Source organism: Akebia trifoliata, chromosome 11 (assembly GCF_017979445.1).
Source record: "Akebia trifoliata isolate Shusen 1 chromosome 11, ASM1797944v1, whole genome shotgun sequence".
NCBI classification, from domain to species: Eukaryota; Viridiplantae; Streptophyta; class Magnoliopsida; order Ranunculales; family Lardizabalaceae; genus Akebia; species Akebia trifoliata.
In genome coordinates, this window is record NC_141385.1 from 44,516,471 (window position 1) to 44,532,556 (window position 16,086).

At 35.6% G+C, this 16,086-nt stretch overlaps 2 protein-coding genes across 12 annotated transcripts; one reads left to right on the forward strand and one right to left on the reverse strand.

Moving 5' to 3' along the window:
* Nucleotides 1–210: 210 nt before the first annotated feature.
* On the reverse strand, nucleotides 211–7,083 carry LOC147391968 (uncharacterized). Of its 11 annotated transcripts, none has more exons than XR_015182643.1 (6): nucleotides 6,884–7,072; nucleotides 3,119–4,166; nucleotides 2,433–2,663; nucleotides 960–1,665; nucleotides 779–840; nucleotides 211–576 (listed from the first exon to the last, which is right to left on the reverse strand). XR_015182643.1 is itself a non-coding variant. In XM_086457863.1 (4 exons), the coding sequence occupies exons 2-4, from the start codon at nucleotides 4,162–4,164 to the stop codon at nucleotides 1,533–1,535; spliced, it is 1,410 nt and encodes a 469-aa protein (XP_086313989.1). In that variant the 5' UTR covers nucleotides 4,165–4,166; nucleotides 6,936–7,083; the 3' UTR covers nucleotides 211–1,532. The 11 variants fall into 11 exon arrangements, 3 of the variants coding, with proteins under 3 accessions (XP_086313989.1, XP_086313990.1, XP_086313988.1); XR_015182642.1 differs by having other exon boundaries at nucleotides 935–1,665; XR_015182641.1 differs by having other exon boundaries at nucleotides 211–1,122; nucleotides 1,472–1,665.
* Nucleotides 7,084–8,853: 1,770 nt separating this feature from the next.
* Nucleotides 8,854–13,578, forward strand: LOC147391969 (bifunctional TH2 protein, mitochondrial-like; the record flags this gene model as incomplete). The annotated part of the gene is made up of 6 exons (XM_086459123.1): nucleotides 8,854–9,170; nucleotides 9,266–9,377; nucleotides 10,260–10,523; nucleotides 10,654–11,023; nucleotides 11,145–11,402; nucleotides 12,814–13,578. Coding segments are annotated over 6 exons (1,755 nt in total), but the record flags the coding sequence as incomplete, so codon positions are not given.
* Nucleotides 13,579–16,086: the final 2,508 nt, after the last annotated feature.

Below are 16,086 nucleotides of genomic sequence, written 5' to 3' on the forward strand. Positions count from 1 at the left end.
ATCCAACTCTTAACTTCTGGAATTTTCTTCTAAAACATCAAATATCCAGCAAAGCCTACCAATGAGTCCCAGATCAGCACTACTTAACCAACCTAAAGAGCAACAGAACCTCAAACACAAAAGTAAAGTACTGAATCATAACCGAAGTTTCCACAAGAATAATGGACGGACATTAAAGAACAAAGATACTAACTTCAAAAAGAAGTTCCAAGACAACAATTCACTAAGAATTAGATTTTTAAAGAGTCCATATAAACATAAATTCCCTATTACACTTGGAAAAACAAGACTGAAACCAAAGAAAAACCATTGACCTCAATGTCACATTGCAGAGTGGGATGTTGGCACAATTCATTCACCCAGCCATGGAAGCAATATTTCACTGATTGGTTTCAGATACCAAGATGAGAAATCAGAACTGTAAACTAACTCCACATGGATCAGTTATGAAATGGCAAATGGCAATGATGTTCTTCTCCAGAAGTTCCAGGTGCGTAAGGTGGTGCTTTGACCAAAAGTAGGGTTCAGACCATCAATTTTGACTTACCTTTTATTGTTAAGAACATGTCACACAGCCTGCAGCACAAGAGAGAACCTCCAGATATGTATAACGAACTTTAAATATAAAAAAATAAAAACTAGAAGAATCACAATGATTGAGATCATGTCTTCACTATGCATTCATTCGACCTAGGAAGCCAAGGTACATTAACCACAAGTTCACAACCAATCATGTTCAATTCCAGAATTTCCAGGTAGATGTGTTGCCAGACTTAACTATAGTACTGGCGATTAGGCTCCATTTTCTACATGTTGAGAAAGAATAAGTCCTCAGAATGCCTGCAGCATAAGAGAAAAATCTCTAGAAATATGATGAGAGGGTTCGTAAAGAACAGCTGGAAAATATAGAATGCATTAAGAGTATGATTTTCACCAATGCACCCATCCAAGCAACGTACAGAAATTTGGTGATGCACACAAACTCCAAAAGGGATCAGTTTGGAATTGTCAAATTGTTCAATAATGTTCAAGGCCAAAGTTGGAGGGTACGAAGTACTCCAGGTAGAGGTTCTTAGGCACAAAAGAAGCTAGCGAACTTTCATTTCTAATCACCAGTGAACCCTGAAAGAGGATTTTATGCAAATTGTCATTTGAGAAAAAGATACAAACAATCAATCATGAGAAAGATCTTACAAAATGCATAGCTCAACCAAGGCGGGTGTCCACAATCATGTTAAAATTTAAGTGGTTGGCACATAATAACTTTAAGTGACTACCATAATTTAAAAAAAATCAATCTTGTTCTAATAAATGTGACAAACACATTGCTAGAAGTTTCACAACATCAAATATAAAATGAGTTCAATAAGTGTCAAGAATCTCTTTCCAACCATTACTTGCCATGTACCAAGAACCTAGGACACATTGTTGCAGAAAGCATAGATATTAGGAAGACATACAAAATCCCCACCAAGTTCAAACTCAGAAACTAGCTTGGACTATGCTGTAACCATGTCAAAGGCATATAAGCTTCAGCGGGACTTCGATTTCTCCACCAGGACAACCCGACCATTCCATTCAGTCTGGTCAAGAGCTCGGATTGCTGCATCTGCATCTTCATCTCTTTCCAAGGATAAAAAGCCAAAACCGCGAGAATCCCCAGACCTTACATACAGAAAAAGTAAGGATTTAAAGCACAAGACATATAATAAGATTAAAATGACAAATTATCACTAGGATACTCCACTCCACCCTCTTCATCTCACCAAGTAACATACATGAAGGAATTAGCCAAGCAGCTGACTGCGATTTGAGGCCATGTTACAGAAAAATTCACAACCAAAATCACCAATAAACAGGCAAGATCTTTTAGATAAAGAAAAATGTTGGAAGGGAAAGAAGAGGTAAGACTGATGTTTAGTTTTGTACGACTGTAGCTAAGTTCTCTCCAGATGGGAATTAATGTTCCAGTTCACAAATGCCCAAATGCCACTTCTTCCCATGCCAAATGCCCAAAGACTGATGAATATCTAGAGGATATTATGTCTAGAATAACTTATGCTCATGCAGTAGGAAGCTTTATGTATGCAATGTTATGTACCAGACCAGATTTTGGTTTTGCAGTTGGGCTCGTTAAGAAGAGAAGGCACCTCCCAATTTCCTTATATAGTAGGTCAGCAGTACTTTGGTTAACCCCGATAACTGTCTTCATAAACTAACGATCCCATGGTCATAGAACAGGTGGGAATATACAGCACATACTTCATAAACCAACATAAAAAAGCGGGAATGAACAGTGAGACTTACCATAGATGTTAGAATGGAAGACATAAAGGAAAATCTTGGAAAAAGAAAAGGAGATAAGCAAAATGTTGGTACTGGCTCAAAGATCATCCATAAATTATACTCAATATATTGCAAGACATAGTCACCTCTTATCTCGAACTATGCGAACATCTCTCACACGGCCGAACCTTGAAAATTTCCTTTCAAGATCTCTCTCTGTGGTCAGAAAGCTAAAGCCAGCAACAAATAAATTGTTCCCAGGTCTCCCAATTCCAGTGCTCCGGTTGGGAGGTGGTGACCAAGGTCTCCTTCTAGGAGAGCGACGACGAGAATGATACCCTGAAGGTGGAGACCTGTGTCTCGGGGAATACCTCCTCCTAGCAATCGAAAACATGACACAAATGAAAATCCAACATGATCAACAAGAGAGAAATAAATGCTGGGAAATATTACATGCCCTGAACCTAAAAAAATGTGGAGAACACATCATAAATTTTGCCTCCACATTCCAGCCCATCTTGTTTTTAAAACCCCGAAAAGAAGAATGCCGCCTCAACACCACCAAAAAGGTGATCATCATCGAAGCCTCATCCAAACGATTTGGTGTCGGCTGACAAGTGACAACCACCGCTACATATTATTCCGTCAGAACAAGCAGAAATGACAGCAAGATCAACATAAACCTGGAAATGCTGCCTAAATCCTAACATCCATATCCTTCTACTTTTCAAAATAGAGCCCTAAATGTCAACATATACAATCCATCTACTTTTCATAGGTAACAGATAACAAGTCATACGTAAATAAATAACACAAATTAAAGAGAAATCACCTTGGGGATCTTCTGTAATGGTCCCTTGCATTTGGGGACCTTGATCGAGATCTATCACGATAGTCTTTTCCATGGCCAGAATAAGAATCCTTTTGCCTAGTGGATTGTGACACTGACCCATCCTGTCTTCGTAGATCTGGTGGCGAATGGCGCCTTCTCGGTGATGTGGATCGACGTTTCCGAACAGAATCACTCCTGTGTGGAGAATCTTTCCGAGACCGTCTCCCGGGAGAAGTAGAGGACCGTCTTGCAGAATGAGATAGATGATCCTGAGAGACAACTTTCTTACTATCCCCACCAGGCCTTTCAGGAGAAGGTGAATGTTTCTGCCTAGATGATCTTTCAGGAGACAGCTTTTGGCCTGCAAATTCTTGTATGTCGGGAGCCCTCTCAGGAGAAACAGACATTTGCCTTACTGGTGATGCTGATCTTTTAGGGGTTCTTCCAGGTGAATGCGGATCACCATTCTTGTCCTCTAGTTGTCCATTGTCAGATAGTGATTGCACATTTTGTGAATTTCCTGAAAAATGGCCAGAAATTTTCTTCAGTTCATCATGAGGTGAATTGGCTTTCTCCAAATCTTCTTGCTGATAAGTGAAATCCTCTGTCGAAGGAGACTTCAATGAGAAACAAGCAGGATCTTCAATTTCTAATTCGGTGTGGAAAGTTTCCGCCTGAACCGGAGAGGAAGATTTATCAGAACATCCGCCACTTATGGCTAAGGTCTCATCTGGGGGAGACCGTAACCTCTCTCCACTATAGTCAAAGTTTTTTCTCCTCTCCTGATCATGATCTAATTCAAACTGTGCAGGAGAACTAGGTCTAATATAAGGCGATTCAGGCCTTTCAGACCTGACATCAGAGGGCAACAACAAGGATCCTTGGTCCTGCTGATTCCGATTCACTTGAGTCTTGTCACCCCATGTTTCAGACCCTTCTTTACTCACTGCAAGATTAAGGTCTAATTTTCCAACAGAAGAAGAGTCGTCATCGTTGTTGAGATCATTCATCTCTTCTAAATTCTTATTTGGAGAACCCAAATCCATCCCTGCCAGAAGCCCAAATCAGGAAGGAATGAAAGCAAATAAGAAAATGTAATAACTATTTTCTGTTTACATATAAAAATTATAATTTCAAAACAAAAAACCAAGATTAATTATATAAACCATTGTTAGCAACTCCAAGGGAGCATGCAACAAAACTTAACAAACAACTGGATTATTAAAAGCTTCGCAGTCTCCTCTTCCTGCGTTCAATAAAGCTATTTTCATTTATCAAAAGAAAAAAAGAGACAATTGGATTATTGTTATCGTTCTATTTTTAAGATGCATAATAAAATCTATGTTCAAATGAAAATGTCAAAAAAAAAAAGCTATTTTTTATAATGAAAACAAAATTCAACCTTACTTAAATTCCTTGGTCCAATGAACAGTACTTCCTTTGAAATGGACCATAGCTCACACAGCCTTAGAATTTCCAGTCTCGCGCTGTCATGCCCAAAGAGAAGCATACAAGATAAGGATGAAAGGCCATAGAGTCTGTCCTACAAGCTGGAGAGGTAGACAAAATGTCCAGGACTCCCATAGTTTCTAAATTAGATTAAGCGCCCTTTTTGTGTCTTTTTTTTTCGGACTTACAGTGGTAGTCTTGGGCAGAAGATAGTTTACAGTTTAAGAAGTCAATGGGAGTTTCTAATTTATGTTTTAAGTAGATACAAACTAATTAAATTTGTATTATGCAATGACGTTAGAGCTCAGAATAAATAAGTTGTAGTAGTTTTTTATTCATTGGTGTGAGGAATTAGGAGACGTTAAGGTTGTTTCCCCTAGATAGTCCCACTTTACATACTAGTGAAGTATGTTTTTCTTGCTGCTGCTCTCTGATTTTCACTGTCTCAACTGAATAGTGAGCAGAAATCCTTTGAATTGGGATATTTGATAATGTGGGGAGTTTTTACCCTCAAGCCCTAAAATTTATAGTTCTTCTAACTAAGACACCAAACTCTTACAAATGCAAAATAGAGCAGCAGAGATTATCCCACAAGAAACCCTGTTTATTTTAATTTTTATGGATGACCTTAAGGCTTATGGGTACTCAGTCTCCATTAAGCTAGATAAAAAGATCAGGAAATTACAGCTAAGCATAAGTTAAATTTAGATATCAACTATGCTTTACAAGCTAAATGTTGGACAGTCAAGAAGCATTATGTTGATAAATTGAGAGCACCAGAAATGGGAATGTCGAGTAGGCACTTTCCATACATATTGTAGAACCAGTGTTCCATAATTTTTCTCTACAATGAATTAATGTTAAGCTTGTAAATCAGGCCCAGAGTAGCAATCCAACTCAAAGTTTCCTTCATGTTCTACAAATTACTAGATCACCACCTAGAAGATTTGTAAACACAAATTTATATTTGTACGGCTGTGCCGCTGTATCGAAATTTCTGGAAATTGTTGTGTCGAACACCTTAATACTTGGCACCCATGCCACATGTCAGCGTAACATTGTTCTTAATCTAATGAGTTGCCACCATAATTGGAAATTCTATAAGTATGGGTAATGACACTATAGAAACCTCTCTTATGTTATTCATGCATGGCAAGCCTCCAAGAAACCTTTGGAAATGATCCACTGTTGTGCAATTATTCAAATATCCCTCCATAATCAATGGGAAATTGGAATATCTATATGTCAATAGACTTATTGCCTAAATTTCTTTTGATTCTCTATACCAATTAGGCTGAAGTAGCCCATGAATGTCGTATAGAACTCGTACCTTAAGCAAAAGATTGGCAAAGGATAAACTACCAAACTTAATCCATATATCAAACTACCAAACTTAATCCATATATCAACTTGACAATTTTTCAATAACTCAAACAACAAATTTACAGATTTGGCGGGTTATTCCACTTGAGGTATCGAAAGGTCTCCATGGACCAATCAACATGATTAAACCTAGATTTCATTAACGTAGTTTTGGGGGTGACATTAGCGTCATAAATATGAAATATATTATTTCTTGTCATTGCATGGGATATGATATGGATACAAAGCATCGGATTCAACAAAACCCAAAAAATAGGATTCTTGGACCCAATACCATATAGAAGAAAAAAATTAGTTATTTTAATATAATAATAGTAAAGTTCACAATAGATTTATGATGGTTATCTCATTATATTTATCATAAAAAATAATCAATCAAGAGGGACAGAACTCAATACCAATGCTAATTAATTCTACGAATTAAAAAAAAAGAAGAAGAAAAGAAACGACTACCACAACAAAACTATACGCGTTGCCCTGAAGTCCACACTCACGTAAGTATGGGTTCTCTCGACACAGAAAAGTGAAGAACTATGCACAAAGAAGGTTTCTTTTTTATATGGAAGATGAAGTGGGTGCTATGTGAGAGAAATTTCTCACCTAAACCAAAAAAATTTCATCTAAGTTAGCCAAAGAATATCCACAAAACCCTAATTTCACTTATAACCCTAGAATTCAAATTCCTTGATAAGCCCTTTGTTTCATTAACCTCACAATTGCCACAAATGAAATCAGTCGACGCCTAGAATCTCATCTATAAATATTTTCATGGATTTTCAGAACTAAAAAGATTTCCAAACAAAGAAAACCTAAATCAGTCATTGAATATCAAAATGCTCCAAAATACCTAGAAGCTTTCGATTTAAACTAAATCATAGTAAAATCTGCAAGAGCACGGATCGGATTAAAAGAAAAAAAAAGGAGAAGAATTACTTTCTTTTAGGGTTTTCAGGTGAGATTCAGCGATTTTAACAGAGCGAAGTACCTCACTCGAGCGATCGAGGTCGTAAAAGATAGAGATGATTCTAATAGAAACTTAGAAGTATGAACTCTGAGGCTTGCGATGTTATATGTTTTCGGATCTCAACAGTAATTCTTGACTGTAATTTTATTTTGTATTTGAAGTCCGCGGGGATTAGAGGTGTATTATGGCTTTCAGTAAGCTATATATGTGTTTAGGAGCCCATTTTCTCCCCCTTGACCCTCCTTTTAATTGTCGAGTTGGCTTTTTAACAACCTTTTAGATCAACTAATGTCATTTGTTGATCTCGATGTTTGAATTGAGAGAAGGCCCTCCCAGAAGGAAAAAAAATTCTATACGATTCTCACTAAGGCTATGTTTGGCTTAAGAGAAATGGAGAGAAGAGAATAGAAGACAAAATAATTTCTCTTGTTTGGATTATTAAGTGGGGAGAGAAGAGAAAATAATTTGAGAGGAAAAAATGTTGATTTTCCTTTTCTCTATAAATGGAGAGAAGAGAGGAGGAGAGAAATGGAGAGAAACCCTTTTAAAATATTTTATAATTCCAATTCTGCCCCTAAATCTTTTTTATGATATTTTAAAATTTTAAAATTGTCATAAGTTCTTTATGTCAATCCATGCATGGTGGAGAGAAATTGAGTTTTTCTTCTTTTCACTTCTCTCAATCCAAACATAATTGTAGATGTAATTAGATTGACTGAGAAAACTAGATTAATTATTGGATATGGACGTTTCAGTTATTTTGTACTTCTTTTAGACTCTTTTTGGAATCAAAATTGAGCTAACCTGATATTGATGCAACTGCTAAAATTAGCTCAACTGATGAAGAAGCTTAAATAACAGATCCCTTGATTCTATTTCATCACATTCGACTTAAAGTGCTTATGTTGCCTTTCATTCAGTTTTAGCTTTGGCTAAATAAAGTCCTTTTGAACGTTCGGTATGATCCTTTACAAAAGTCTAAACATGCTTAAAGTTGTACTACTTCAAACTAGTCTTAGCAGACGGGTTTTTTTGTTTTTATGTTGTCCCCATGCGACTGAAACATTAAAAAAAAAAAAATGTTAGGTTAGACCCTTTAACGGGTTGTGAGTTAGTTGTTCATTCCTTAGATCTTTGTGTCAAATCTCTTGCTTTGTATTGCTTACGCTTGCCCCATTCTAGAGATCTCCTCACTTTGAGACAATCGAGTTGGGACGTGAAACTAGTAGTTTCCAACAAAATAAAAACAAATTTATATCTCTCATCCTACCCACCTTGAAACTTCAAGGTTTAAAAAAAAATTGTTTGAAGCCCCTTCCCCTTTTACATTAAAAGATTCTAAAAATTAAATTTAAAAAAAAATTATACACTTTTAAGAAAATCCACCCATCTTGGAGATTTTACCATTTTTACCTGGGTAATTTATCCAAACGTGGATCGAAAATTGAAAAATTATCAAAACGGTGCATTATTCATCTTAATTTCAAAAATGATAATTTACTATTTTTGAAAATAAGTCATTTTACCAAAATAATAAAATTTGAAATAAACAATATTTTAATACCACAAATGCCCTTATAACATATTTCTACAAAACAGTATACACATTCCATATTTGAGTAACAAATAGAATATAGTGATATTTCCTTTAAAAAAAATTGTCCAAGAGATTGACAAATTTTGCTCTAGGGACTCTAGACTTTTGGAAAGTAATTGGTCATTTTGTTGGTCTCTCGTAAAAGATCAAAGTCAATGGTTTGGTCAGTTTAAAACCCCAGGGGTATTTCTAGATTTTAACAAAATCCAGAGGGTTTCCTCAAAATTACACAAATTTAAAGGCCGCATGTCCAGACAAAAACAATTGGACGAGCAGTCCAGAAAATCACTTACTATTACTATTTACTAACTGTTTGATAGTTCGGTACTTCAGTTATGAACCAACTGTATCAAAATCAAAGAGTTCCCTCTCTCTGATCTTCTTCTCTGCTTTCAAACCCCTCTCTCTCTCCCTCCCTCTCTTGCAATTCTGCTTTTGAGCTACAGCTCTCTTGATTGGATCAAGAACCCATCGAAAGCTACGGATTCGATGGAACAAGAAGGTGTCGCAATGAGGTTCTGGAACAAATTCAAGAACAAATCTGCATTCGTCATCTACTCCCCTTTCATTGTTTCCCTGGCTTCGGAAAAGTTGAATTTGCGGACTTTCCAATCTTTCATTGCCCAAGATTTCTATTTCCTTGGAACTTTTGCACGGGCGTGAGTTTCCAAAATTTCTCATCTTTTATTTGATTAGGGTTTGATCATAAGTTGTTTAATTTCTTTTCTTTTTTAATTATGCATTTTCTTTATAGGTATGAGATGGCGGAAGAACGGACGGACGATAATGATGAAAAGTGTGCGATTAGTGAACTGAGGAATAGTGTTATGCTGACATTGCTCAGAATTCGTGATTCTTTAGTTCGAGTAAGATTATACAATATTCTCTTTGTCAATAATAATAATTCTTTGTCAAATCACAGTTTGTGTTTTTTCAGTATTTGAGAATTATATGTACTTTTGGTTTTAGTGGAAATGTCTCAATTGTCTAGCTGATATGAATAGAAAGCAATCCGATTCTGTAATCGTGAAATAACATTTTGTAATTTCCAAGAATTAGATGGAAAATTAGCAATCTCTCTGACCACGGGTTTTTCATGAATGCCCCTAAAAAGCAATGATGTTTCTATGGTCCAAGAACATCATCGAGAGTAAGGGAATATTCTCCTATAATTTGGGCTTCGGAGTAGTAGTTCAGTGTTTCTTGTTTGACTTGGATTTAGTGGAGACATCTTAATTGTGTAGCTAATATGCATAGAAAGCAGTCCTATTCTGTAATCGTGAAATAAGATTTTGTAAATTTCAAGACATCGTTGGAAAATAAGTAGCAATCTCTCCGAAAAGTTGGTTTTCAATTGAGGTTGCATTGTAAATTCGGAGGAGTAGATGAGTGCTTTTTGTTTGATTTGGTTTTTTGTTTTGTTTTGTTTTGCTTGTTGTAGGTATGCTGAACCTCCAAGATTGTATTGTTCTCTCTTCTTTGCAGTTTTATTCTTTCTAACATTTTGTTTATCGTTTGGAAGAATAAGTAGCTTCTCTCCACGGTGAGGTTCCAATTGTATAAGGGGACATTTTTAATGACCATTGTTGTCCATGAGGTTCCAATAAGTTTGAGTAGAAGTACTGTAATATAGGGTGTCTTGTATCCTTGCTTGGGCTTCAATCTTCTGTGTCAAGCTCTTGCTTCAGTAATATTGGCTTCTATATTCATGGCAGTTATACATATTCTGAAGAGCATTGAATTTGCAGGAATGTGGTTTAGATAGTATGGATGACAGTGGTACCTCAGCATCAGAGAACTACAAGGATTTCTTATTAGAAATAGCTTCCGGGACTTCCACTGCAGTTCCTCTTGACAAGACGAAAATTTCTGCTTACACACTCAGTGCTCTGACTCCTCACATGAGGCTTCATTCCTTCTTAAGTAAAACACTCCGGGCACTCGTGGTTCCTACTGAAAGCAATCATCTTTACAAGAAGTGGACTGATAGTTATTCCTCTGAAAGCTTTGAGGTTTGTCTTATTATTAAGCATTGTTGATCACACATAGGCACAGGTATGTATCTTATTTGCATATATTGGCTTCATTTGCTCAAATGCCTCGCTTTTTGTTTTTTTGTTTTTTCTTTCTGAATAAATACAGGCAGCAACTCTTGAAACTGAGGACTTGCTTGATAATCTATGTATCTCTTTGACAACGGAAGAGCTCGAGATTGTAGAAAAGATTTACCATCACGCTATGAAACTTGAGATGAATACTTTTTGTGCTCAAATAAGTTTTCCAAAAACAGTAGTCCCATTATATGGAAGGCATAACCAAGGGAATCGTAATCTCATTATATTTTCTGATTTTGATTTGACATGTTCTGCAGTTGATTCCTCTGCCATTTTAGCAGAGATCGCAATATTGACTGAACCAAAAGCTGATCTAAGGAATATATGGGATGCTCTTACAATACAATATACCGAAGAGTATGAGCAATGCATCAACAGCATAATTTCTGGTGAGAAAGGTAAAAAAAGACATCATTGCTTAGTTGATATTCAAATAATTTCAACCAATAAATTCTATGGTTTAGAAATGTTATTAATTTTTTCTCTAAAGTGGGCAATCACTTACTAATGATTTTGCAGTAGAGGAATTTGACTTTGAAGGTCTATTCAAAGCACTTGAGAAACTTTCAGAGTTAGACAAACGAGCAAATTCAAGAGTGTTTAACTCGGGGCTACTGAGGGGTTTAAATCTGGAAGATATAAAACGAGCTGGTGAACGTTTAATGCTCCAAGATGGTTGCATAGAGTTCTTTCAAAGGATAATAGAGAATGAAGGCGTTGCCCATATACTTTCGTATTGTTGGTGTGGGGATCTCATTAGATCAGCTTTTTCATCAGGTTTTCTCGATTACCCTTTACTTTTACAAACTGTACCATTTGTGGTCTATACTCTATAATAAAATTGCTTGGTCATGTAAGTGCTGTTTTTTTTTTTTCCTCACCAATTGTCCTATACTGCACTTTGGGTTATTACTTATTAGCACAGCTTTCCCAAAACTGCAATCTTTCAAAGTCCAAACTCGGAACTTCCTAAATGTTCAGTTTCCGTGATGGTGACTTGCCTTTAAGCTGACTGATTTAAAAGATGGTGCTATTTTTGTTCTAGCATATAGTTCTGAAACAGAAGTGTTCATGAGTTTCTCATAACATATTTAATTAGGCTATATTTGCCAAGTTGCAAGCTATTTTGTGATCATTAATCAAGATTGTGGGAATCTCATTTGCTGCCTTATGTAAAGTATGCTATATTTTGATATTTAAAAACCCAATTACGTCATTTAGCTAATGATGTTTACTTGGATTGATATTTTATCAAATGACCTATTTATCTTCTTAAATAAATACTGTACTGTTGTTCCAAGTCAAAAATAACTTTTTTTTTTTTAAGTTTGCCAGTTCAATTCTTGCATTGTCATTCTTGTCAATCATTGTGACGGGAACAACCAGGGATGGGCGAAAACATTTTTTTTATTGCCAATCCAAGCAATCTTTTTAATAAAAATGCATTTTCAAAAATATTTTTGGGTGGTATTTTATCATACTTAAATATTTCTATTTCCAAATGGGACCTTAAATACCCAATGTCTAAATTCTCAAAACAGTTTTTTTTATTCACAAAGTATAATGCAAGATCAATGGATTCATTTTTGGCCTGTGATATAGAATCTATAGATTATCATCATTAGATGTTTTTTTTTTTAATCTATTGTGCTCAATAAATCCTGGTAGTTAAATTAGTTGGTTATTTTGTTTTGGTTGTTAATTGTGGTACTCTGTGCCAGGATTTTTCATAGCTTTCTGATTGAGTTCATGCTTTCCAGGATTGTAGTATTTTTAGTAATTGACTTTTAGTTCTAACTATTGGCGACTTCGCAAATGGTTCATTAGGAAGCAACAAGAAGTTCAATTTGGAGGAGAAAACAGAATTATTTTTTTTAATGCTAAAGCCATGTAGCCCCTTTAAGGTCTTGCATTGCTTTCATAAGTTATTCAGAAGTAAAGAATGTCTCGTTATTGGTTTCTCAAGAGTGTAATTAGCTATTTTATGAAGATTTATAACCTTCATATGGGTTTCAGTTGTTTGTAGGAGTCAGTAGGTTTTCTATATGACAACGATAGGGAATCTTTATATTCTCTTTTTTTGTCTGTTAATATAATCTTTTCTTTTACTTATAAAAGGAAAAAAAAAAAAAAAGTAGATACTGTTTTAAATGGGTTTTTAACAATGTGAACTTGTTTTGTTGAGCAGGAGGTTTAAATGTTCTGAATTTGCACATGAATGAACTCACTTACGAAGGATCCATTTCTACTGGTGAAATTGTTAAGAAGGTGGAGTCACTAATAGATAAGGTTCAAGTTCTTAGGGACGTAGAGAAGAACGATGGTGAGTACTTATCTGTATACATCGGAGACTCAGTGAGTGACTTGCTTTGCCTGCTTGAAGCTGATGTGGGCATTGTGATCGGGTCAGACTCAAACCTCAAGAAAGTGGGAAATGAGTTTGGTGTTTCTTTTGTTCCATTGTTCTCCGGTGTGGTGAAGAGACAACGAGAACATGTTAAAGCTGGCTCTTATAATTGGAAGGGGGGCTTTGGCAGTCTCTACACTGTCTCTAATTGGGCCGAAATACATGCCTTCCTTTTGGGACGGTCTCTACAAGAAATTTTGGATAGACGCTTTTAGAAGATGGCAATTTAAGTGAATACATGGTTTTCAGTTACGTTCATGAAAAACAATTCTGGCTCCAGTGTCTTTGCTAGTACACATTTTCTTTACCCGTCAATTGTCAGAACTCTGAAGAACATAGATAATCAACGCTCGTGAAATAAAGGATGTGCTCATCTCTGTGAAAATAGTACACAATTGGTTCATGGAAGTCCTTGTAATTCTTTTGTATATGATCTTGGAACTTACTTTGTATCTTGAAAAGTGTTTGTTCTCCTTGAGTTCACTTGTATATAAAAGTCTCTGTATTCTTGGTAATAACTTTGTATTCTTTTTCTTGTTGATTCAATAAGAAGCAAGGTGAGAAACTTGCATTGTTCGTGAGTATTTGTAAATCGTGTTCCAGAAAGGATAAATAATGTTTCTCAATGGGAAGATATTGGAAAGAGCTTTCTACTAATCCATTTTTGCAGGAAATCGGGATTTTGATCAGATGTTACGAGTTCTTGAAAATTCAAAACAATACGTTCTTCTATGCACATGTTTGATTGCAAGGACTCCATTTTCAAGGAAATAAAAATTCTTGGGATAATGGTCATGGAAAAACAAATTTTACGATGGGGTAATTATGAGAATAACTAAAGAAAAAATATAATTAAAGCAAAAAAAATGATGAATTTTACTTTTCTTCAGTCATGGCTACCATCCACTTTTCATTGTCTTCCCTCAGAAAGTCCTATGTGCAACTGGTTGAGTCAAGAATAAAAACCGGACCCTGGAGGGTGGTCCCAAGGTATTGATTGCTTTGTGGGGTTTCGAACACTTGACCTCTACCCTTCCTGAGGAGCTTATCAAGGCTCAGCTTGCCACCATTTACTTACATCCTAAAAGCAAGAAATGATCTGCAATTTCAATAACTAGATTTAAAAAAAAAAAAAAAAAAGGAAAACCATATATTCATATCCATACTTGACAAGTGATTTATGGGATCTTTTTTCTCTACTTGCAACTATGCTAGTGAGTTCTTGCACCCTGAAACTCTCGCCAAATATATCTCCTTGAGAAAATTTTGATGCAACATCCTCTCTTAAAGGTCGTTCTGTCTCATATCCATACCTGTGTATCAACCTACTTCATATTCATATTCAAAACATGTTCTTCATTGAAGACAATATCCCTATTGATCACAAATTTATCCGCAATCGCATCTCAAAATTTACATCCATTCATGCCTTTCTCATAGCCAATAAACATGCATTGTCTGGACTTTGGATCCAATTTTGATCATTGTTGTTCCTTCACACGAACATAGGTTGGACAACCAAATATTTTTAGATTTTAATGATTAACCGGTTTACCAATTCTCTCGAGGGACTTTAGTATTGATAGCTGAAGCTGGTGATCTATTAATAATATAGTATGACGTGTTAATTGTCTCAACCCAAAAACATTTTGGCATGCTTGCTTGCAGATTTGTACCTCTTGCTCTTCCTAAAAGAGTCATGTTCAACATTTCTGCCACACTATTTTTTTTTTTGTGACCCTCCTCTTGCAGTAAAATGTCTAGTGATTCCTTCATTCTCGCAAAATTTGAGAAACTCAGCAAGTTTTATTCCATTACTTTGTTTCTTTGTAAGAATTTTACATGTTTACTTGTCTGTTTTTCAATTTCTACTTTCTATTAGTTGAACTTGCAAAGAGCCCGTTTGGATAAGAAGTAGAAAGTAGAAAATAACTAAGAAGAAAGTAACTTTTAGAAAGTAGAAAATAGTTTCCTCTTTCTTTTTAAAAAGTAAGGATTTTTACTTTTTAAATGTAGTTTTCTAAAATAAATCCATTTCTACTGGTGGAATTATTATGAAGGTGGAATCACCTAAAGACAAGGTTGAAGTTTTCAAGAACATTGTACATAAAGATGACACGTACTTATTTGTATACATTGGAGACTCAGTGAGTGACTTGCTTTGCTTGCTCGAAGCTGATGTAGGCATTGTGATCGGGTCAAACTCAAACCCCAGGACAATCGGGAATCACTTTGGTGTTTCGTTCAATGGAAGAATAAGATTCGTTCAACTTACTCCCAATCCTTGGGAGTTAAATTAGAAGATCGATATAAGTAGATTTGTAAAATTAGTTATTAAAGCAAAACAAAATAATTTCACCGAAAAAAAATCTATGTATGTAAAAGTAGATCAGGTAATTGGGTACATATTGACACTCTTAAAATCTATTGACAAGAGATTAAAGATGATGATATTTTGGTTATTTTATCATTCTCTCATAGAAGACCAAAGTCAATAAATGTCCCATTCCCATAAGTTTGAAAACCAAGGGAGTATGTCTAGTTTTTACCAAAATAAGGAGGGGTACCTCAAAATTACACAATTTTATGATTGAAAGCAAACAACTTTCCGCGCCAAATCTTTCTTTGTGACATTGTTCTGTTATTTCTCTCATATATTCTTCTGTTACAAACAGTATCTCTTGTTCTGTTATAACTCTTTCTCTCTCTCTCTCTCTCTCTCTCTCTGCAGAATCTCTCTCGTCTGCAATTCTGCAATTATACTTTCGAATTTCTTGATTGGAACAAGAAACCATGGACTCGAAATCTACAGTTGCGATGGAACCTATCGTACTGGAACCTGAAGAACAAGGGGTCTCCATTAGACTCTGGGACAAATTCAAAAGCCAATCTGCGTTCGCCAAGTACACCCCTTTCATGATTTGTTTCGCTTCTGGAATTTTGGATATGAAGACCATCTGCAATTATATCGGCCAAGATAAGTCTTTCATCAGAGCTTTTGATATTGTGTGAGTTTTTCTCTTAAGTTCAATTTGTTTTGGTTGGATGATTTAC

Coding starts and splice junctions, on each gene's coding strand:
- LOC147391968 (XM_086457863.1), bottom strand. CDS start 4,164: ATGGATTTGGGTTCTCCAAATAAGAATTTAGAAGAGATGAATGATCTC. Junction 2,664..3,118: donor CATTACAGAAGATCCCCAAG/GTGATTTCTCTT, acceptor TTCGATTGCTAG/GAGGAGGTATTCCCCGAGAC. Junction 1,666..2,432: donor CGCATAGTTCGAGATAAGAG/GTGACTATGTCT, acceptor TCTGTATGTAAG/GTCTGGGGATTCTCGCGGTT.